This window comes from Herpailurus yagouaroundi, unplaced genomic scaffold (assembly GCF_014898765.1).
Source record: "Herpailurus yagouaroundi ecotype Mexico unplaced genomic scaffold, PumYag 163, whole genome shotgun sequence".
Classification (NCBI taxonomy): Eukaryota; Metazoa; Chordata; class Mammalia; order Carnivora; family Felidae; genus Herpailurus; species Herpailurus yagouaroundi.
The window spans coordinates 42,506,766-42,530,772 of NW_024412404.1; the positions used below are offsets into that span (position 1 = coordinate 42,506,766).

Genomic DNA, 24,007 nt, shown 5'->3' on the forward strand with positions numbered 1-24,007 from the left:
CACACAGTGTTCTCCACCCCCATGTGCTGGACTTGTAAATGGCCCAGGAAGATAACCACACCCCCTGCAAACCCACTCCCTGCAGTGTCAGGTTCCAGGGACAAATGGTTTTTCCTGTCTTGGGAACAAAGAGGGGCCACTCCTGCTGGCCACCCCCGACTTTGGTTCCCTGACTCTGACACTTGTTAACTCCATTCTTACACCAAATGACAAAGTCCTCCATATAAGGTCTTCTACAAATGGCTAACCAGGGCTGGCTGTGGCAAGGCTGGCTGGCAGGATTCCCTGAAAGGCCAGGAAGTAAGGTTTCCCAAAGGACTCTGGGGCCCTGCTCTGCTTCTCCCTAGCCTATGATCTTTGGTCTCCATTTTCTTATCAATAGTGATAGAAATATAATAGTGCTCTTCTCCTCGGATTGCTATAAGGATTAAATGAGTAAAGTGCCTAGAAGATAGGCTGGCACACAATCAGTGCCACCATTATTAAAATCATCATCATCATTATCATCGTCACCACTGTCATTGTCATCAACCCCATTTAGCCTGTGAACTGTGAACACTGGAAGACAGTTTTCCTGGACATGGCACATAGAGTTTAGCTTCCCAGGCTAGCCCACATGTAGGTGAACCGGAGACATCTTCCATCGACTTCATGGATGAGAAAGGTTTTGGTGGACTAGCTTGAGAACTTTGACACCATTTACAAAATTATATCAATAGGAATATATACTTTGAACTTCAAAAAAGCCATTTCTATAATTGTAAGTTAAAAGCTATGGTTCTTTAAAAAAAAAAAAAAAAGGAGTGGGGTAGGAGGAAGGGGCTTTAACAGAATGAAGTGTTTGTCCATGTATTTATCCCATTTGATCAAAGACCTGCTGTGACCCAGACCTTCTGCTAGCATGGGGAGGAGGTGTTAAAGAGGAAAGAACTGTGCTGCTTGCTGCCTTAGCAGGAGCCCCCACCCCCTGGCTTCCAGCTGAAGGAACTGCTTTCAGCTCGGTGCCTTGTGCACAGTAGGTACAAAACTAATGTTCAGTCAGTGAAATGCCCTAACAAGTGCGCTGCCTTTGGGGTGTTGGAGCTCCCATCCATGACACTGCTGCGCTTCCCCAGAGAGTCTTTCTTAGAAGGTCAGGGTCCAACTCAAACACAGTCCCCAGAGCAACCTCTCTGCAGTTTGGGGGCCAGTTTCAGTCTTCAACAAGTCCTGAGCAAGCACCATGCTCATTTCCAAGAGGGATGCAAGGCCCTCCTTGGCCCCTTTACCTGTCTGACCTCACTGCCCACTGCTCTCCCCCTCACCTCTTCCACGTGGCCTGCCCAGCCTTTTCTCTGGAAAGGCCAAGTAGAGTCCCACCTCAGGGCCTTAGCACTGGCTATTGCCTCACCCTCAACAACTCTCCCCCAAGTATCTGTACACCTTACTGCCTCACCTCCCACAGACCTTACTCAAAAGTCACTGTGCAGTGGGCACGTCCCCAGCCACCCTCAATGAAATAACACAACTACCACCACCATCTCTGGTCCCCCTCCCCCCACCCCAGGTTTCTGTACCACATTTATTCCCCATCTAACACACTGTGTATTTTACCTAAAATAGGTTTGTTCATTGTCTTCCTTCCCCTGTCAGAATGTCAACTCAAAAAGGGCAGCGATTTTTATCTGCCCTCCTGTGTTCCCAGCGGTAGGGACACAATCAACGCTGAAGTGTTGACGAATGGCTAATTGAATGACCGAGTAGGTAGCACATCGAGGTCCATCCCCGGAGGAGCTTTTCCATCAATCAGGCACAACAGACATGGGTCTGCCAAAAGCTGACCAACCAAGGCCATTCTTGGTAAGTGCCATACAAGTGGCAAAAACGATAAACATCATAAAAATTCATAGGCAGGAAATGTTGTAACAGGTGGCATCAGGGAAGCTTCTGGGAGGTGGCAGAAACGGAGTAAAACCATGAAGGAAGACCATGATAATAATGGTAACAATAACTGCCATTTACTGAACAGCTACCTTATGTCAGGCACAGTAGAGAGTAACAATCATATGGGCTAGGTAGCATTGTCATTCCCATTTTACAGATTAGAAAACTGAGGTCTACAGACATGAAGAAACTTGACGAAGTGAGAAAAGCTAGTAAGAGGCTTCCGAGCTGGAGCTCATGTGGCCAAGGCCATCGGTGCCCTTGCCCCCACCCTCTTGTTCTCAAATTCCAACTACTGGCCTCTGAGGCCTTCTCAGGGCTGCCAGAGCCCCGTCTAGCCTGAGTAAGCAGCAGGTGGCAAGTGTCCAGAATTAAATGTCCTCCTACTCCAAAACACAGTGCTGTGGCCACAAAGCCACCATCCTCAAGGACAGGATGCAGAGCCCCCATCATCTGGAGCATCTGAAAGGCCAGGCCTTCAAAAGTGGCTCTGGACAAGAGCTCAAGGGGAATAAAAATTTAAATCCCAAAATAGAAGCCAGACCCTGCCAGGGGTTCAATCTCAGTAGTGAGAGGTTTGTTATCTTATCCCAACCATATCATGTGTTGATGGAGGGGCTCAGTGGGAGGTCAGAGTGGGCAGAGGACCCAAGGGTTTCATCCTGACCCTTTAAGTTTCATCCCACGTGATACACTCCCTAGACCCCCAGCCTCAAAATCCTCAGGAGACAAAGCCATGTACAAAGCCACAGGTCCTCAGCCTCCCAAGGGAACCCACACTGTGCACACTCCCTCTGGGTCTGCTCCCCTTCTTAAGCCTCAGGGCCAGGCTGCAGGGTTCCATACGCCAGCAGAGCTCAAATCATGGCCATGACCTTTATGGATGCACATGGCAGAGGGCGAAATACAGACACAGAGGAGGCAGGGAAAGACCAAATGCACCTAGTTTTGGCATGTATGGATGCGTCCAGCTGCGGGCTGGAATAAAATGAGAACTCCTAATTAGACACCCAACCACTGGGGGCAATCCATCCAATCTCCAGGGAGCACACTGGACCCATCATAGGCTTTGTTGCTGGAGAGACCTGGGTTCAAACCCCACGTTTGCCATTTACTGCCATGCGATAGAGGGCAAGGTGGGGCGTCTCTCCGAGCCTTGGTTTCCTCGTCTACAAAACAGGGTCAGTGCTCAGGGTTTGTGGGGATTAAAGGACACAGTGGATGGAGGGGAAGCCCCAGCCCAGTGCCTGTACCTAGAAGGGGCTCCACTCACACTCTTACTCAACTCCCCTACTTCCCCTGCCTGGGAGCTGCTACATCCAGAAATCATGGAGAAATGAGGCTGCCCTTCTCCAGCTGCCCATGAGCGATGACTAAAGTAAATAATTAATCCTGGCTTGAACCAAAGTTCGGACATTGTCCTATTATAGACCTGAACTCTGAGAGAAGGACCAGTTTGCCAACCCACCAGGGCTCAGAGCAGCAGAAACCTCTGGGTAGTCACCTCCGGAAGCCCTGCCCCCACTGACAAGTGACTGTGTGTCCCTTCCAGGTGCCAGGCACCTAGCTGAGAGCTCGATGAATCAATTCCAGCCCAGGGGCCGAATTCAGGGGAGAGTTTCACTCTGTCAGAGCCCTGCTGCCAGCACCATGCCAGGCCAGCTAGGCTGCCTCCGATGTTGTTACAAAGAGAAATTCTCCCACACAGGCGAGTCCCTTAAAATAGCCCTTTGGGTCTGGGCCATCAGGAAACAGAACAAAGCTGGGTCAGAACGGGGCCTACCGTGAAAGACTTTGCAAAGCAGCCGCTTCAAGCAGGGACAATCCCTTCACACTCAGAACCCTTAGGTGGGCAAAAGCGGCAAGGCAGGCTTTCTCAACAAAGAACCCTTCCACAGGAAGACAGCATGCTCGGTGGGCAGAAGGCCCCGCTACCCCTGGGGCCAGCCCTGGAGAGGGACCAAGTGTGTAAAGCACGGTGACAGTGTGAAACAGGCACAGGCTGGGGGCAAGGGGTCAAACACGCCTGGCTTTGTGCAAGGCTAATAATGATGCAACCTATGCTTTCTGCACGGTAGTTTCCACAGGAGTAGTATGGGGTTAAAAATGCATGCCTTCAGGGCTGGGTGGGGACCAGAGATTATAAACAAAAGGCCTGGCAGTGCCTGGCATAAACCAGGAATTCAATGCATGGTAGCTGGATGATGATGATGTCTACGTAATACAGGCCAAGGTCTCCTTTATTACCAAAAGAAAATATTCCCAGAATAAAGGGAAACAGCAAGGGCTCTCTGCCCGGGACCACTAGCGACAGGCCCAAGTACAGACTGGCCCACACCCACTCAATCCCTTACCCCACCCGGTAGACCCTGCTGGCTCGTGATTCCCTACTCCTCACTCTCCAAAGTTAGCAGTGATCCATTTCCACCAGGCTCCAGGGATCCCAGAGACAGACTGGGGGCCCCTGCATAATTTATGCTGCACTGACACACACAGAGGAAGGGACTCTGTCCCCATCCCACATGTCCCTCCACCCTGGCTTGGGGAGGGTGGCTTCCTCACCTGCCAAAGGGAAATGACAGCAAACGGCCAGAGAAAGAGCCAAGCGGAGGGGCGGGACGGCCAGCTGTTTCCCCTTTGCTAACTCAGCGCCTGACGTCACTTCCTCCCCTCAGGTAATAGCAGAGAGATGTGACTGGAAATAGCTCTGTCTCTTCCCATTCACAAAAATGACAGGCATGGAAAGAAGCAAAGTGTGGTTCCCAGAGGCACTTTTCTAGAAGATGTCTTCAATGAGGGCCTAAGGTGATCCTCAGTCCACCCTGGCTACGAGGCTTCTCAGGGGACAGAGCAGGGCCAGGAAACCTTGTATGAAAAATTCCCTGGAGGTCAGGAACAGCTCCCCTTTGTAAAACATCCCTAGCCCCACACACATGAGAAGCTCGATTGAGGGACTCGGGAACCCTTCACAGAGTCTCTGGGCTCAGCACTTCCCCAAGCAGCTTTCACACCCACCCTCCCTTCTGCAAGGCAGGCCAGCAAGGAAGCAACCACCCCATTTACTAGAAGGGCAATTGGAGATCTAGAAGGGGACGGTGACCTGTGGAAGGTCTCACATGTGGAGAAGCCAAGCAGCCAGGCCTCAGGTGGAATCTCCTCAGGGCCTGGTCTCCCCAGGTGGAACGTGTGACTGAGGGGCTGTGAGGCTGTGGGGACAGGGCAGATCTGGAGCCAGCAGGCTCCTCTCCATATGTAGCCTATTAGCCGCATGGTGTTTGGCAATTTATTTAAGCTCTCTGGGCCTCAGTGTCCTCACCTGCACGATGTGGAGGCCAGAGGTAACTACACGCTTTGGGGAGTTTTGAGAGTTTTGAGAGTTTCCATGTAAAACTCGTAGCGCGTAGAAAGCACTCAGAAATGTTAGCTGTTATTGTTATTATTCCATTTTCCCTAAAGAATCAGGCTTACTGGAATATCTGACAGTGTGGCAGGGGTTTAAATAAATGAAGAGGTAATCTGAAGCATTGTATTCAAAACTAAAACCAGTTCAGAGACATGTTGAAGCAGAAGGCAACATTCGTGTGAATGTTTGGGGTGACAACCTAGGCTCCCAGCAAGCTGTTTAAAGCTAGCCCCCAGGCCCTATAGAGATAGGGGTTTCCTGGGGTGCTGGCTGGCTCAGTTGATACAGCAAGAGACTCTTGATCTCGGGATTTTGAGTTGCGAGCCCCACATTAGGGGTAGAGTTTACTTAAAAAAGAATAAGTAAAAATATGGGGCACCTGGGTGGCTCAGTCGATTAAGCGTCCCACTTCGGCTCAGGTCATGATCTCACTGCTCGTGGGTTCGAGCCCTATGTTGGGCTCTGTGCTGACAGCTCAGAGCCTGGAGCCAGCTTCCAATTCGCTGTCTCCCTCTCTCTCTCTGCCCCCCTCCCCCACATGCACACCTCCATGTGGGTGCCCGCACTCTCTCTCTCAAACATAAAAAAATCTTTACAAAAAAAATAAGTAAAAAAGAAAAAAGCTAAATATTATTTTTTGATTTTTTTAATGTTTATTTATTTTTGACAGAGAGAGAGAGACAGCGAGAGAGAACGAGAATGCGAGCAGGGGAGGGGCAGAGAGAGAGGGGGATACAGAATCCGAAGCAGGCTCCACGCTCTGAGCTGTCAGCACAGAGGCCGACGCAGGGCTTGAATTCATGAGCTGTGAGATCATGACCTGAGCCAAAGTCGGCCGCCCAACCGACTGAGCCACCCAAGAGCCCCAATATTATTTTATTATTTTTTTTTAAATTTTTTTTTTCAACGTTTATTTATTTTGGGGACAGAGAGAGACAGAGCATGAACGGGGGAGGGGCAGAGAGAGAGGGAGACACAGAATCGGAAACAGGCTCCAGGCTCTGAGCCATCAGCCCAGAGCCTGACGCGGGGCTTGAACTCCCGGACCGCGAGATCGTGACCTGGCTGGAGTCGGGCGCTTAACCGACTGCGCCACCCAGGCGCCCCCCAATATTATTTTAAAAACCAAAAGGATAGGACTTTCCTTTCTCTTGCTACTGGGGTACTGGGGAGTGTGGATGGAAATCACCCCAACGAGCACACTGCTGCGGCACCAGGCCCAGCCCGCCGGGGCCCTCCACCGATGAGGCCCGAAGCGGCCCCTGCCTCACTCCCAGCTGCATCCTCTCTCCTCCACCTCCTCCCCCACCCAAGACCTCTGGGGTGCAATCAACTTTTATGAGGCAGCCTGACCCCTCCGAGTAAGAGCTATAAACAGAGAGGGCTGGGCTCTGGCCCGTCAACTAAAGAACCAACGCAGAACCAGAAAAAGGGCTCCGGTTCTTACCTCCGTCCCAGCCGTGGCTGCCAGAACAACCCAGCTCTGGGGCCCACCCGAAGGACCCCACAGTGACAGCCGGCTCCAGTCCTAAGAAGCAGAGGAATGATTCTCCCAACGAATACTGTGTGGAGGTGTCTACACAACAAACTGAGTTCCCTCAACTGGCATTTGAGGCTCTCAGAAGCTACCCCCGACCTTTCTCCTTATCCTCCTCCCCCACATGGGTTTTGCCCTTGTTTTCCTGGCAGATTCCACCTCCAGGACCTTTGCTTTTCCCTTCCTTGGAATGCCCTTCCCCGCTTTTCCCACCTAAACCCTACTCCTTCCCATCCAAATCCTAATTACTCCTCAAAGCCCAGGATGAGCCTGCCTGTCCCAGCCCGGCTTCCCTGAAAACTCCAGTTCACAGAGAGCACTCCCCCTCCTGAAAAGCTTTAGGATTTCCTCCTTATTAAAGCTATGACCTATGTTGTGCTTAACACGTGCCAGGGACTGTTCTAAGCTCTTCACATTTATGAACCCATTGAATCTTCACCACCACCCAACGAGCTAGGTCCTATTTCCCCCACATTTTATGTTTTTTTACAGATGAGGAAACAGGTTCAGAGAAAGAAGTAGCTTGTACTGGGTCCCATGGTAGCCAGTGGTGGAGACAGGCTTCCAGCCTGGGGCCTGCAGAGCCCAGGTGCTCTCCCACAACGCAGCCTTCCAGATGCACATGACCTGAACCCCTTGGTTATTTTCATAGTCCTCCCTCACTAACCCAGCTCTGAAGGGGAAGACAGCGACAATCTCACAGACTTCAATGTCAGAGACCAGGGTAGAATCCCAGCCTTGCCACTCAATTACCCTGAGAGTCACAAAAACACCGCGAGCCTCAATTTCTACATCTGCAAAGTCGGGATAAGAAACACCTCCCTACCTCATATGGTTGTCACATAGTTCAAACAAAAGGCCCTCTAAAAAATACCTTCTACACTGCCTGGCACATAGTCAGTACTCACATACTGAGTCTTCCCCTTCTCTCCTCACTGTGCATCTTGACACCCTCACTGGACTCAGCTCAGCACTTGTTGCTAAAGTGGTGCCTTGTCTAGAGGTTACTCGCGGGCACGAAAGGGGCCTTCCTGTGGTCTGCCCTCAGGCCCTCCTGTGCACACGTCCAGACCTCTGACCTCTCCGTTCACCTGCTTTCCTGTGGCTGACTCCACTCCAGGCGGCGGCAGCCTGGCCCAGGCGAGAAGTCACATGCAGCTCTGGGAATCACCTCTTGAAATGCTGATAGCCCTACTGGACGCTTCCATTATTTTTGGCAATTGTCATGGCAGAGAACAGCCCTGGCCCTGGCTCAGAACCTGTTTCCAAAGCCAGAGCTCCACCTCATTTCCCACACACACCCCTTGTCCTTCCTGTTCCCTGGATCCCTGTCCTAATCCATTATGATTTTTCCTGGATTCTCAGAACTCAAGAGGAGTAAGTGTAACTACCATATGTATAACTCTATTATTTGTTTGATTTTGTTTAATTAAGAGGCAAAAGGGAACAGGGTTGCCTGTTAGACTTTTTCTGGCCAAGAACTAGTCTGGTCAGTGACTCAGGATGAGGAAATTAGAAGGCAATTTCCAGGGGACTGCCATGCAATCCCAAAGTCCTAGGTCCTAACACTCCTCTAATTCATGGCCTCCACTGGCCATTAACTCATGCTGGCCCTGGAATATCTCTTTGGAAAATGCAGCAGCTGGCACTTATGTTTCTGGAGCTGGAGTAAGTCTCCTCTAACATCAAATAGGTTTATTTTTCCCTTCCCTTCACTTCCCCTCTGCCTGCCACCACACATGGTGATTCCAATCCTGATCTGTCCTCACCCCCTCCAAACCCGCACTCAGGTCCCAAAAGGGCCATGATAAATGGCTGGTTGTGCTCCATGTTCCAAAGGCCAGTAGGATGTGGTTGGTTGTTCCATGAGCAGGAAGCTTTGTCAGACCCGTGAATCACCCCTGGATCACTCACTCGCCTCCTTGGAAAAGGAGAAAAAACTGTTCTTGTGTGTATGTGTATGTGTACGTGTTTGTGTAAGAGGGAAAGACAGAGACAAAAAGAGAAAAAGAAAGCAGGCAAGAGTAACCCATGTGTAGTACTGACCTTGGGGCTAGGGTCCTGTTTGACCTTGCCCTTACTGGATGACCTCTCTACTCCTCTTCCTTAACCCATGTCCCTTCCCTTCCCCTTCCCAACTTATAGCAGCCATTACTAGATCTGCTCCAGGAAGCCCTCCAGGTCTGAACAGCTGCTCCTTGTTTATCTGTTTCTGTTGTGTGTTGGGTGTTTTCCATGGGGCATGTAGCCCAATTTCCCATCACACTATGAGCAGCTGGTCTTTCCATTTTTGCCTCAGCCTTTCCTTTTCTCTCAGCTTCACCTACCAGGTCTTACATGTACTCTAGTTCTTACATGTACTCTAGTTTCATCTGGAACACCAGATGGAAGCTAGAATATGTTGAATGAGCATGGTAGGGACCAGGTACTAAGTAGAATGCTTTACCCAGAATTATCTCAAATCAATTCTCCAAAAGTCCTGTGAGGTTACAAGCGAGGAAACTGAAGCCCAGAGTGGCACAGCTAGGAAGGGCCAGAGGTGGGATTCAAACCCCGATCTACCCAAAAACACTCATTTGGTAATGACACTGGCCTTCAGAAGACCCTTTCTACAGCTGCACATCCTTCCTCCTGTAACACTGGATCCACACTCTAAGGGCTTAGAGAAAAAATGAAGGGCAGAGAAATGAATGGGTCTAGAGCCAATTCCTAAAAATGTACTCCCAGGACCAAGACCAAATTCTGTGATGATCTAAACACACAAGAGGATGTACTATTTCCACAGTGTTGATCCTTAATTCATCACCTCCTGCATCAGTGGGGACCAGATATCATCCTGGATCCACTCCATTCTCCCTGCCTCACCATGCTCGCCTTCCGTTGCTTTCACAAACTCACCTCCACTGCTTTCACGAACTCTGTGGCATGAGGTGAATGTCCCACGGGACATACAGTGAAGCAGTCCTCAAGACCACCATGCACTGCTCTCTCAGTGACATGCAAGCCCGAGCCTGGTCTCCCCACCCTGACTTTAGTTGATGAAAGGGCCCCATTTTAGGTTCATATCCTCCTTAGCAGGTAAGCTAACCTGTTTACCCAGATCTGCCTTAGACTAACTGGGAGACTCTGGGCAATCTCTAACCTTTGCAAGTTAACCCACCTCTCGAAAGAAATCAAAGAACATACCCAGGTTAGGGTGCATTAGGGTACATCTGATGAACTGTAGGAATCATACGAAATCATGAATGTTAAGTGTTTAGCACCGCTGATGGTAACTGCTAACAATGGCTATTATTCGCATTCCCTAAAGAGTCCTGTAGAGGATCAAAACATTCATGACTGATATTTGTCTGAAATAAACAATCAGGAAAGGAAACCACTGTAAAAGCACAAGGCCTCCCAAATCCAAACAAATACTTTGTTCTAAACGAGCTTCTCTCCAGTGCCATATGACTTGACACACGCCTACACGTGCATGTGAGTGCAAAGAATTATGGTAAACCTGAACTAGAATTCTTATGGAAAATGTTTATATGAAGGTATCTGCAGGCTGCATCCAGCATCATCAGGACCATTTGAAAGACAAGCGGTCTGAGGCCAAAGTCACTTGACCTAAGATCTCCCCAGGGGCAACTCATAAAAGTCAAGCGAGGAGCCCAACTCCGCGGCAGGGAGCCTGGTCTAAGTGGCAGGTGCCCACTTTCCCTGAACCCCACCCAAGCAGGGGCTTGGCAGAGAGGAAGGAAGCAAGGGCTGACAGCACCATCCAAACAATAGAAGCCACTTGCCTGTCTTTTCATAAACAGACTAAAAGCACAAGACCCTCGGTGTTTAGGCAGCTCCCCCTTGTCCTGGAGACAAGCACACCCTTTGCTGGATGTCCTGAGAAAAACTTTCCACTGTGTTCCCAGTGTTCTGCAGCCAGCAGAGCCCCTCCTGCTTGGGCCCCAGGCTTCTCATCAGCCAGCTCCAGCTAACGTGCACATCCCATAAAAACTCTCTGCTCTGCAATGTGCCAAGCCACAGAATAAGAATTCACCATCAGTGGAGGAGAGGCGGGAAGGGGGTATGCTTCTCCAGTGCAGAGGGCTTCCAGAACATCTGCGACTTGGGCTCAGCGCATCCTGCCAGCTACCCACACCAGAGTACCTTACCCAGGACACTTGACCTTCTGGTGTGTGGTATCCACATGGTACAAGCACCATGAGGGGAGGAGATCCTAAGCTTCAGAGGCACAAGCTCCCCCAACCTGCTCCTCTTGCCGCTATGAGCCCAGCTGACACTTTCTATTATTGGGTCCCCTCTCCTTATATTATGCCCCATTAATGCCCCAAATACGTAGGAACCTCTTACTATCACCAGATACTTGATTTCCTAGTCAACTCCAACCAGACTTAAGGGTACTTAGATGAACAAAACCCACGCCATGTTCAAAATGCCAGTTAAACCCAGGTGTTGTGAATGGTTGTGTTGCAAGTGACTTTATCCCGTCTCCATTTCCCTCCATTTCCTCTTCTGTAAAATGCGGGGGGTGGGGGGATGGTGAGCCTGATGAGTCCTGCCAGCTCCACAATTCGACAACATATAACACTTTCTCCTTTAATTGTTCTCTACAACCTTATTTTAGAGCCCTGTATGGCCCCAGCTGTTCAGTGACATCACTCCCTGTCCCAAACATAATGTCGATTCTTACATGGGAAGCAGAGATGTCCTGGGAAACGCTGTCTACAAAAAGAGAGGAAATGATCATTTCAAGGGAATCAGACAGGACTTCTTTTGTGTTTTTCACATAGAACAAGTTATTATCAATCTGAAAACCCGAACTCTTTCCCTCTTTTTTGCCAGACCATTAATAGCTACTTTTCAAAAGTGCTTTCTTAGTCAGAATCTCACCAATAGTAAGCTATCATTTAGTGAGGGCTTGTTACCTGCCAGGAACTGTGCTAAGTGCTTTTCATGGATGATCTCATTTAATTCTCCAGACCACTCTATGAAATAGTACTATTATTATCCTCACTTTAAAAATGAGGAACGCTGAGTCCCACAGAAGTTAAATAACTTGCCCAAAGTCACATAGCTAGTTAGTGGCTAAGCCAGGCTTTGAACAGGACCCTCCCCCAGCCCCAGCATTAACCACCTTTCACTGCTGTCTGCAGTGGGTACCCAGTTGTTTTAGCAACCTTTCTGGCTTGTTGCCAGTACATTCAACATCTGTAATCTTGTACATCACTGGTCAGAGCTAAGATCAGATGTTTCACATAAAATCGAGAGCAGAGAAAAAGCACCAGCGTGGGTCTCAGAGCAGAGAGTGCCATCTGTTGAATGCAGGGCCTGCCTTAACTGAGGACTAGAAAAGAGAACCCCTAAAACTTAGCCTGCAACGTCTGAAAAAAATGGTTAGGAAGGCCACCTTGATACTAAGTGCTGGGATGTGCAAATGGACATCTGTACCTGGAGCAGGGTGACCACATAGTAACCCAAGTCCTCTAAAAGGAGCTTTCTTGAAATGAAGATGCTTGCTGAGTCAAGCAAGGAACAACTCCTTCCCCCTCCGCCCCATGGGCACCCACCTCTCTGTCTGGTCAGGAACCAGACTCCTTAGTTTACCTCCTCTCCAATCTGAGCCCAGGCCCATTTATTCGATTCTTAAAAAAAAAAAAAAAAAAAAAAAAAAAAAAAAGCCCCAAAGTTCAGAGCTATTGGTGATACAGACAGAAAGAGTAGCCCGAGGCTGACGTTGGCACAAACCTTAGTCCTCTTCCAAGAGAGAAATAAAAGCCATTTCTCAGAGAGCAATGTGCAGTCTAGGGCAGCAACCTACAGCCTGTTTTAATTGTTAAAATTAATGCTTTGAGGATTCTAAATCATCCTTTAAGTGCCTAATTTGCAAATAAGATGCAGCCCTTCTGCTTTGCGTGCCTGGCTGTCTCTTCTTTCTCAAGTACAGAAGCAAAGCGGTTCAGACAGGCGTCCTCAGCCATCAAGGACACCATGTTTACTTCCTAAGGTGCGAAGGATGGCAAGACAGGACCGGCTGAGATGAAAGGGGGATGTGTCACACAGACCCGGGGCTCAGCTCGGCTCAATCAACCTTAGCCCCTTCTCATTAATTGTGGGGAAGGAAGGGGGAGGGGCAGCCGGCCGTTCCTTGGAGACCACAGCAAACATTTGCCTCCTCGTGTCTGGAGACGGAGCATCACTTAAGAGGAAATGAACCCGGTTAAGGGTCACGTCCAGAGAAGGGATAAAAGGAAAAGCCACAATTCTCCTCACACCGACGGACACAATGACTTTAAGAAGGAAATCAAAGCTCAGGGCTGAGGGTGGAGGTGGGGCAGGGGGCGCGGCGGCTTCCCTCTGCCCCCAGACCCAGGCCTAGGGAGGCAGAGACCAGAGCAAACGTGGGAGGACAGCACGAGGCTTCCTTCCCCAGGACAAGCCTCAGAAAGACTCACGGGGCGGCGCGAGCGTGAGCGACCCAAAAGCCCCCAGGGAGGGCCAGGAGATGCTCTTTCCCAACGGAGCTACTCAGCTAGGGCTTGACGAAAGCTCCCCCCACAATCCATCAAAGCTCAGGCGGACAGATGACTTCACCGTTGTAACAGACAAGGGCAGCCACTTGCCAATTCCAATGCCAAAAAAAGAAAACGGGGGGCGGGGGGAGTGGAGAAAGGACAGAGAAGGCTTCCCTGGAGATCACAGCCCTGCGAAGAAACTCCACAGCCGAGGGCTGCCCTGTGGGCACTTAGCTCCGGGACCGAGCGGGTGAGGGCGAGGGGGCCCCCCCGGGGGGGGGTGTCTCCGGCCAACCCCCCGCAGGGGTCGGTAGGGGCAGTACTCACGTAGTGCTTGGAGGGGTTCCTCCGCTTCTCCACATCCACCACCGTGGCGTCCTGCACGCAGTAGGCCAGCATCTTCCCCCCCACAAAGAGAGTGGCGCCCTCCAGCGGCGTCACCTTCTCATCCCGGTCCGGCTCCCGCTTCTTGCCCCGCTTCTCGGGTCCCGGGGCCACCCAACACTCCGGCCCCCGCGTCGCCGCCGGGGCTCCTGGCGCCCACAGGTACGGCCCCGGGACAGGGACGGTCCGGGAGGGCACGCGGGCTCCTTGCGCCCCGGGCGGCTCCCCGTGGGCCTGCCGCGCGCCCCTTCCCTCCCGCGCCGCCGCCGCCGCCGCCGCCGCCGCTCTCCGCCTCGCCCGCCCGCTCTCTCCGCCGTCCGCCGCCCGGTGGGTCCGGCGGGAACTGGCGGAGCGGAGGAGGGGCGGGGGTGTGTCCCGCCGGCGAGGGGACGGGGCGGGGGCCCCGGAGCCTGCTGTCAGCGCGCTGGGGAGGGGCTGGCGGCGCCCCTTCGCCGCGCTCGGGCTCCGGGGGGCTCGGCGCTGGCTGAGGCTGTGGGCGCAGGAGGCGGAGGCAGGGCCGGGCCGGCAGGGAAGGGAAGGGAGGGGAGGGGAGAGAGGGGAAGAGCGCGGGGAGGGGCTCCGGGCCCGGGGGAGGGGCTCGGGGCGACTAGGAGGGGGCTGCAGCCCGGCCCCAGAGGCCTGGGAGCGCCGGCGCGCCCCCACCGAGCCTGAGCGCAGCCAGCGGCCTGACTCGCCACCGGGCTACTTCGCCGGGCGCAGAAACTCGAGGTGTCTTTGGAGGGAGGAGGGGCGGGGGAAGTGAACCCAGCGCGCCCCCATCCTGGCTTTCCGTCTTGGAGCGGATTTGTGCCTTTTTGTCCCCACCTTTACGTCCCCCTCCCACTCATATCCCCAGACCCTTGTAATGAAAAGTAGTTTATTACCCCGCTGTTACTGCCCAGGCTCCCCGAGGAGGGGACCGGAATAGGGAAAGGGCCGGCATTAAATCCTTCAAGCCAGAGCCTCTTTTGATAAATCACCTGACCCCCCCCCCCCCCAACCCTTGCGGGTCACAAAGGGTGAATTCTCCCCGGAAATGTGATCGATCCAATGCCTGAGTTGTCCATCGATCTGGGCCCGCGTAACTAACCCGTGACATCATTTACCAGTGAGCTTACAAAACTGCATAACACCCCGGCCTTAAGCCCGGGGCTCCCCCTGGAATCCTCCCCAGGCGGGCCAGGAGGGAAGGGAGCACACAGGAGGGAAAATGCACCAGATTGGCCCCCCCACCCTTCACCCCTGCTCATCACTGGCCCCTTTCTCACCACTTCTCTGACTTGCGCACTTGTCCATCCGTGGACAGTTTACTCCCCTCCCCCCGTCGATTTCAATATTCTTTTTCATTCTAGTTTCAAATATTTAAAGAGGTGGTGTTTTCACAATTAATTCTATTGTTTCACAAACACAATAAAGCTTTGTGAGCATAGACCAATGTGAAACGTCTGAAATGAGGACCAAGAGTTTTATGACCTTATTGTATTAACAGTTTCTTCCCTGCACTGTCAGAACCCATGCGCCAATCTAAGATTATTCACACATTTGCGTGGTACAGAGTACCCCACATTCCTCCATCCTTCTCGCTGAAGGATGCTAGAACACCAAGGGATGACACTATCTAAATACTTAACCTTGAGCAAATCACTTCATGCAGGTATTAGAATCACCTTAATGTTCTCATTGGTTGAACGTGGGTGCCAAACTAAATGGTCTTTTAAGATTCCTGCCTGCATATACTCCAAACTCTAAGCAGTAGTTACTCCTGTGAACTGTTTTGGGTTCTTTGTTTTTCATAGTTAACTGGTATGGATTTTTGATATTTAAAAAATGAATAATAAATTGACTATGCACCTATTCTATGCTCATTTATAAGACATTAAGAGATGGAAGAGAGTGTGAAAGAATTCAATTAATATCTGTGGAACTGAAAACTGAATCTAATTGAAATATGCTTATCCTTTCCCTCAAAGAGTTGAGAAACAGGGATATCATTAAGCCTGTATATAATAAAATGTACATTAGGACATCAGAAAATGGAGGCGTAGAGCAGTCAAGGGGAGCTTCATGGAGGAAGCTGTCTCTGTGCTGAGCCCTGGAGGATGGGCAGAGTTCGGAACACCACAGAACACCATTGGAACATCATAGCAGAGTTTGGAACACCTCCTCTGAACTCCTCTAGGCCAGCAGCACTTGCCCTGAGCTGTCTTGACATGTGTGTTTGTCCACAATATGCTTTTTTTTTCCCTCTGAAAGCACCCTGTGCACAGAGACTGGCTGTAAGCCATCTTATACTCCTGTGCATTCCTCAGATAGCCAAGCATGGTGCCATGTACATAGTACTAGTCACTGCACAAGAATCTGTGGAGCGAGGGGCGCCTGGGTGGCTCAGTTGGTTAAGCATCCGACTTCGGCTCAGGTCATGATCTTGCAGTTTGTGGGTTCGAGCCCCGCGTCGGGCTTTGTGCTGACAGCTCAGAGCCTGGAGCCTGTTTCGGATTCTGTGTCTCCTCCTCTCTCCCTGCCCCACCCCACCATGCTCATGCTCTGTCTCTGTCTCTCAATAATAAATCATTTTTTTTTAACTCTTAAAAAAGAAAAAAAGAATCTGTGGAATGAATGAGCAGGGGAAGAAGAAAAGATGGAGTGAGGAGAAGTAACATGTGTAACCTGAAGCCTGAACCAGCTGAGACAGGCAGAAGACCAGAAGGACAGTGTCCACCAGGTGCAAGGGTAAGGGAAGGGGGCGAGGCACAGGAGAAGGAGATCGAGAGAAGGATGGGTGTGGGACATCCAGACTGTGACTAGTCTTGACACTAGGCCCAGGGCTTCTGTATCGGAGATGTTGAAAACCTTGTGGATGCTAGAGCAGGTGTCCTAGGAGAAGGTGATCTGGCAGTGATGCTCAGTGATAGGAAAGCCAGGAGGCAAGGTGCCACTGTTCTGAGCAAGACTCGTTCCCCATGGGGATGGAAGGTACACCTGGATAGGCCCTCAGCCCTGAGCTCCCCTCAAAGGAAGGACTGGGATCTGGGAACCCAGGAGGGCCTGTGATGATGAAGCAAGACAGCCTGTGGGTTCACTGTAAAAGGATTCATAATGGCACCCAGCCACGCTTCCTCTGTGGACCTCAAGGCATTCTGGAAGTGCTAATTAAGCCTGAGAAGCCCCTGGTGAGGAGAGCTGGTGTTCAACTGTTGGAGAGAAAGAAGAGAAAGGCAGTTGGCTTGTCCTGGGTCCCCTTTTGAATCAGAGCAGTCAGCTCACCAAAGAGGCACTAATGGCTTCCCACTCACCATCTTTTTTCTGCACTAAGATCCACACTGAACAAAACTCTAAACACAAGGGATCTGGAGGACAGAGGGAAGGCTCCATGCTTCCCCACTGTCCTAATGACTTTGTGTTTGCCTACAAGGCATTGGCCTTTTGCCAGCCTAAGAAACCGGACAACCTGACATTTCTTAAATTCAAGGTCTTTTTTTTTTTTTTTAAACATTTATTTATTTTTGAGACAGAGAGAGACAGAGCATGAACGGGGGAGGGTCAGAGAGAGGGAGACACAGAATCTGAAACAGGCTCCAGGCTCTGAGCTGCCAGCACAGAGCCCGACTTAGGGCTCGAACTCACAGACCGTGAGATCATGACCTGAGCTGAAGTCGGCCACTTAACCGACTGAGCCTCCCAGGCTCCCCTTAAATTCAAGGTCTTTACACACAACGTGAGTACTCCCAACTTCCCCTTGTGCTCCCGAATTACCTCAATTAAAGGGAGCAACTGAGTGGCGGTACCCACCCCAACCCCATGGTACCAAGATCTCTGGGAATTATTAGTTGGGCAGAAGTAAGTTACACCTGCAGGGGGCAGGGGGGAATCTTTTTTCCCTCCTGGGGCTGTATGTTCAAGAGGCTGTGAGTGTAAAATGGTACAACTCTCTTCTTGCCAGGATAATTTCAAACTCACACAGATCTGTTTCCCAACAAAGAAGGAGCCCCAAAATGCTTTAGGCGTTTTTCTTCACGCTTTTACTGAGTGCCTGGAGCTCCCCAGAAATGACTGAGACTGGACAAAGGCCGCTTGGAGAAGGGACTGTGTCCCACCTGTTCAATACCACAGCATGCCTGGCACATAGAAGGTACATTGGCTGGTCTGTGTGGACAGCATCTGCTTGAGGAGCTAGCAGCACTGGAGAAGATTCAGTAAACCCCTATTTTGCCACTTCCATCCATGAACTGGGGATGACTTCAATCCAAGGACATTGTGTGAGTTCACCATAAAATTATAAAAATACCAAATAAAAGTTTAGGATAAGTAAGGATAAAAGAGGACCCAAAATAAAGATGCAAACTGATACCTAAACATCTGATTTTTCAAAAAAACAGATCATTGTAAGTATTTGAGAACAAAGAATCTTCCACTTGGGAGGAATCCAAGAAGCTCCTTATCCCTCTAATTTTACAGAAAAGCAAGCTAAGGCAGAAAAAAACTAAGCAAGTCGCCCCTTGCCACAAAGCTAGGTAGTCCCAGGCCAGCAATCTTTCTCCTCCCCCGCGCCTAGGAGCCTGTTCACAGGCAAGAACAGTTTGTTGAAGGAGCACGCTCAGTGCACTGACAAATCCATGCAGATCCAGAATGGTGTTCTCCCTTAAACCCCGAGTCCCTTATTCCGATGCTCCATTCACACAAGCATCACACTGGCTGCCTCGACCCCCATGGAGGCAGCATGCCGCTCAAGGGCAGGGAACATGTGTGTCTCCCTGGAAATCCCACCCCAGAGCCCACCCTGCTTCCTCTGCCATGTAGTCTTCATGACCACCCCAAGGGAGACAACCACAGGAAGGCACTGAAAACAGTTCAGTGCTAAACAAAGGCCCAGTACCGCTCCCTCTCCTTTTCAGAAAGTTTATGGCAGTTGCTAACCACGCATTTGGTTACTAATCATACATTGCCCTATGACAGCTCCACTGCTACTGTACTGAGCACCGATCAACACCTTTTATTGCTCGTTAATTTAGGCTGTGCTTAGGCTGTGCCTCCCAAACCGGTAAGAAGCCTGTGAGGGTCTGGAGGACTTCTCCAGACTCTGGCACCACCTTTTCCCTCCCTGCCCCCACCATTGCACCCTGGCCACCTGCCATACACACCCCATCCAACGCAAGGCTATGTACATTCCAGGCACTCAAGAAATAGTTGTCTTTTGACATTTCTGAGCTCTTAACAGATAACTGTAGGTGCTGATGATAAAAGTGATGTCTAAGAAGAGCTGAACAGAGTTCTGGAGCAAGGCTTATACAACCTGGTTTCTAGTCCGGCTCAACCACAACCCATCCAGCCTTGTGACACTGACATCACTTCCCACCTCTGGGTCTCTGATGATCTTTCTGGTCCCTTCCATGCCATCTGATGGTGTAAAACTACTACAGTAAAGTGAGGTAGAAGTGGACTCTTACCCAGGGATGTGTAAATTTGAGTGAAATTTGGGGCCCCCTCCTGGCCAAAGTGGTTTTAGCACCTTTAACTCCAGCAGCTGGCCCTAAGGGATCCCTTACAGTCAGTCCTCAGCCGACCTCTGGCCAGGTATGAATGACCTGCCAATATATGGACTATACACATCCAGGGCATTCCTGCTTCTCTATTTCTTTTCTTCCTTCCTTTCTCTCTCTCTCTCTCTCTCTCTCTCTCTCTCTCTCTCTCTCTCTCTTTCAGATCAGCCCTAATAGTCTTATGTTTGGGGAGTATCTTAAGGATGGTCTCTCCTGAATTTGAAGTAGACACTGAGGCCAACTTCTATATTCTCCAGAGAAAGGTAAATTGCTGGCCAGACTTCTCCTTTCCTTGGTTGCTGTGGAATGGGACCGGGATGAGGTGCCAGAATTGCCCTATCAGTTCAGCCCCACTGTTCAATAATAACAGGCCCCTCCTGCTTGCCAAACCAGCAGGTAGGGGAAGCCACCTCTCTCTGTCACCCAACACAGTAAGTATATCAGTGAAATCTCAACAGGCTTATTTACATGGTGTCACTGAGAGTCTCAGTATCCTGTCTTAGCCTTGACTCTGGTGAGGGTTCTTACGCAGCAGAATTTTTTGATAGAACCACTTTCAAGTTCCAAACTTAGCAAATGATCATGCCCCTGGAATACCAGAGGGAAATCCAATAACTTGGATGGCCAAAGTGGACAAGGACATAATTTGATTCACAGAGTGGGGAAAAAGTATTATTCTATAACCCCAGATATCTGGTCCCCAGACCAGGGCATTTTGTTTTAAGAGCCTCAGTTTGAGAGTATGGATGGTTTCATATATCTATCTCAACTAGTGAGCATGCCTTCAAGTGTATTCCTGCCTGGTTGGGGTCACTAGCATCATCTTGTATAAAAGATCAGTCTGCATAGTTCCATTTGACCATAAACCACCAAAGATTTTCTTTTTCAAAATCCCCTGAATTTTCCAGAAGCTGACAAACCCTAAGTTGGCCACTGGATGACCAAAAGAACAGAAAAAAAAAAAGTCACTTGGGAAATTCAAAGGTGGTTTCTTTAAATAGTCCGAAGCCACAAAAAAACAAAAAATAGGAGTCTGGTTTTGGTTTGACCCCCAATTTTTTTTTTCAGTTTTGTATTCAGAAATGTCATAAAATACTGTTCTTCATCCTTTTTGAACTCATATGTCTATTTCAAGTGAAAGATTCAAGACTCAAACTCAGGTCTGGCTCCAGCTTATGTCCTGCCTTCTCTGTCTGAAGCAGAAGATAACCCCATTGTTGATTCATTGCTTACCCAATAGGCTAGAGCAGGCAGAGTAGACTTTATTTAGTAGACTGGATTTTCGCACCTAGGCGAATCTGGCTGGGATTTGGACTGTCAACAAGGTGTTGCCCTAGGCAGATTACTATGATCACTTTGATTAATGTTACTGCCTAATATATGAATAGCACATATCTTAGTTAAGACTCTGGTTTACAAATATTAGAAATTGAACTAGTTCAGCTAAAAAAAGAAAAGGGTTCTTTATTTCCCATATACAGTGGTTGCTCCTATCCATAGACATCAGGGCTTCTCAGAACCAGGAAGTAGCAAATCTTTGAGAACATGCTCATTTTCTCCATCTCTTATCTCTGCTTAGTACTGTGTGTTCTATTTTATTCTTCTCTGTCTGCAGACCATGTTTCTCTGCTTCTTCACCCACATAGCAAGGGCCCCCCAGTGCCCAAGTATCCACCACTCCCTCAATTCCAGACACACCTGAGACTCACTGGCTGCCTCTGGAGTCCAGATCCCAGTTCCCAGGAAAAACAATCTCATTGGCTTAGCTTGAGTCACATGTCCACCACATGTCCACAATTATCATGGGGTGGAGTTATCTATTACAAACATGACTCTGGAGAGCTAACCCACTAAGAAACAAGGCTGATAACGAGTGGCCCATACACCCCAGAATATGCCTACTAAGTTATTGTTTACTTTTAAAGGGACTTCATTTGTTTATTTATTCATTCAATGAATATTTAAGTTACCAACATGTTCCCCCACTCCACTAGGAACTGGGGCTGTGTACACGTGGGGCAAACCAGACCAAAGTCCTTGTCCTCAGAAAATCTTACCACCTTTAGGGAAGATAGACACTGTTTTAAAAATCTTACAGGCGTTTCCTGGGTAGCTTAGTCGGTTAAGCGTCTGACTCTTGATCTCGGCCCAGGTCATGATCTCACGGTTTATGAGATAGAGGCCCACATTGGGCTCCTCGCTGACAGCAGGAGCCTACCTGGGATTGTCTCTCTCCCTCTCTCTCTGCCCCTCCTCTGCTTGCTGTCTCTCTCAAAATGAATAAATGCTTTTTAAAAGCATACAAATAAATGTAAAATTATAATTCTGACAAATGTTATCAAGGTGAGACAAACATACACCAAAGTATGAATGGCGGTAATCTCTGGGGATGGAAATTTAAAGTCTTAAATTTTCAAAATTAATTTATTTAAAAATTTAAAAATTTTATAGCACACACATCCTTCTGTAATAATAATTTTTTAAATTTTTAAAAGGATCACTATCCTGGTGAAGGGCCCAGTAGGTGAAGGGGACAGCTAGAAATTCTGCAGTGGTATACAGGAGGTGACAAGAGCTTGGACTAGGATGATGGTCTTGGGGTGAAGTGAAGGGAACTGGAGGAGACAGAGTGGCCTCTGGTTGGTCAGGGATGAGGGAAGTAGATGTACTAAGGACAGTTGTAGTTTCTTGGCCTGTGGAACTGGGGGGATGGACAGTGGTGCTACTCAGTTTTCTGACTTTCTTCTAGTCTATAATATATGGGGGCTGGTCTAGTCAATATCAATAGTTCCCTTTAGCTATCATCACAATAACCATAGTAATATCAGCAATTGTCTAGTAAGGCCCTACTGTGTGCTGTGCCAGGAATTCTGCTGAGTGAGCACCATACTCACGTATCTATTCCACAAATGGGAATTTAGTCAAAAAGAATAGCCTCCCTCGCGGAATTGAACTAGGTAGAGGAAACAATGGATCAGGCAAGGGAAAACCAAGACTTTGGGGCCCCCTCCAATCTCTATTTTTTTTTAAATGTTCACTTATTTATTTTTTTTATTATTTTTATTTTATTTATTTATTTATTTATTTATTTTTTGAGACAGAGAGAGACAGAGCATGAACGGGGGAGGAGCAGAGAGAGAGAGGGAGACACAGAATCTGAAACAGGCTCCAGGCTCTGAGCTGTCAGCACAGAGCCCGACACGGGGCTCGAACTCACGGACCATGAGATCATGACCTGAGCCGAAGTCGGATGCTTAACCGACTGAGCCACCCAGGCGCCCCAGTTCACTTACTCATTTTTGAGAGACAGCACAAGCTGGGGAGGGGTAGAGAGAGAGAGAGGGAGACACAGAATTCAAACCACTTTCCCAGGCTCTGAGCTGTCAGCACAGAGCCCAACATGGGGCTCGAACTCACGAACTGTGGGAGCATGACCCCAGCCAAAGTCAGATGCTTAACCGACAGAGCCATCCAGGTTCCCCTCAAATCTCTATTTTTTTTTTAATTTTTTTTAACATTTATTTATTTTTGAGACAGAGAGAGACAGAGCATGAACGGGGGAGGGGCAGAGAGAGAGGGAGACACAGAATCGGAAGCAGGCTCCAGGCTCTGAGCCATCAGCCCAGAGCCTGACGCGGGGCTCGAACTCATGGACCGCGAGATCGTGACCTGAGCTGAAGTCGGATGCTCAACCGACTGAGCCACCCAGGCGCCCCCCTATTTTTTTTTTTTTTTAATGTTTGTTCAGCATTTATTTAATGAGGGCAGGGAGAAAGAAATTTTCTACTAAATGTGCACTTCTTTCTCCACATTCAGAGTAAGGCATTTATTACGAGGATCGAAAGCAATGTTTTCTTTCTCTTTTTTTTTAAATTATTTTTTTAATGTTTATTTTTGAGAGAGACAGACAGAGCACAAGAGGGGGAGGGGCAGGGAGAGAGGGAGACACGGAATCCGAAGCAGGCTCCAGGCTCTGAGCTGTCAGCACAGACCCCGATGCATGGGGTTCAAACTCTCGAACTGTGAGATCATGACCTGAGTGGAAGTCGGACATTTGACAGACTGAGCCACCCAGTGCCCTGAAAACAATGTTTTCTGAATCATCTTTTATTTCCTGGTTTTCCATACTTGGATAATGTCACTCACACACTTCCTATGAGTAAAAGTAACTTACATGGATATAGCTTCAAAATCTTAAAAGATATTTTAAAAGATATTTTGAGAGTTTCTTTTTTTTCTTCCTTTAACTTTCATGGAGGTCAGATGTTTGCTATTTTTTGAAGTTCTCTTTTTTTGATTTTGGGGGAGGGGAGAGGAGGAGGATGTTTTCTGAATAGTTAACTTCTTGGGAGGCATATTAAAAGTTTGAACTTACTTAAAACCAATCATTCCTTCCAAGGAAATAGCTCTAGGCTGTGGATTACTGCACATTGACCTTGCAGCTGGGAGTGACCACTGCTGACTTGCAAAGCTGAGCTGGCTGGGGTCAGATCTGGTCCAGCCCAGTCTACAAGTGCAAAGCATCCTGTACAGGCACCCTGCAAGAAATACTCCACAGAGATGGGAGGCGGTGGTGAGAAGGGATTTGTAATTTCCACTTGAGGATGCTGTTTAATATGGCAGGAACTGGACCTTTTGTGCCAGGAGATCCTTGGAAAATCCCACCCTTTCAGGCCAAAACTTAGTTATTTGTCTACCCTGCTTACCA

At 49.3% G+C, this 24,007-nt stretch overlaps 1 protein-coding gene and 1 long non-coding RNA gene across 7 annotated transcripts in view; one reads left to right on the plus strand and one right to left on the minus strand.

Moving 5' to 3' along the window:
- SH3PXD2A (SH3 and PX domains 2A) overlaps positions 1–13,804 on the minus strand; it is a 243,574-nt gene extending 229,770 nt beyond the window's left edge. For 4 of the 6 annotated variants that reach the window (XR_005793634.1, XM_040486333.1, XM_040486334.1 and 1 more), the window contains exon 1: positions 13,706–13,799. Coding sequence is in view for 3 of the 6 variants with exons in the window: in XM_040486333.1 (XP_040342267.1) it covers positions 13,706–13,777 (72 nt within the window). In the remaining 3 variants the exon portion in view is untranslated. Of the gene's footprint in view, positions 1–13,705 lie in introns of all 6 variants that reach the window. The other 2 variants (XM_040486336.1, XM_040486337.1) reach the window with 1 other exon arrangement.
- A 15-nt stretch (positions 13,805–13,819) lies between these two features.
- LOC121037189 (uncharacterized) lies at positions 13,820–18,109 on the plus strand. Its single transcript, XR_005793636.1, has 3 exons — positions 13,820–13,924; positions 16,365–16,492; positions 17,703–18,109. It is a non-coding gene; the product is annotated as an uncharacterized LOC121037189 (long non-coding RNA).
- The last annotated feature ends 5,898 nt before the right edge of the window (positions 18,110–24,007 follow it).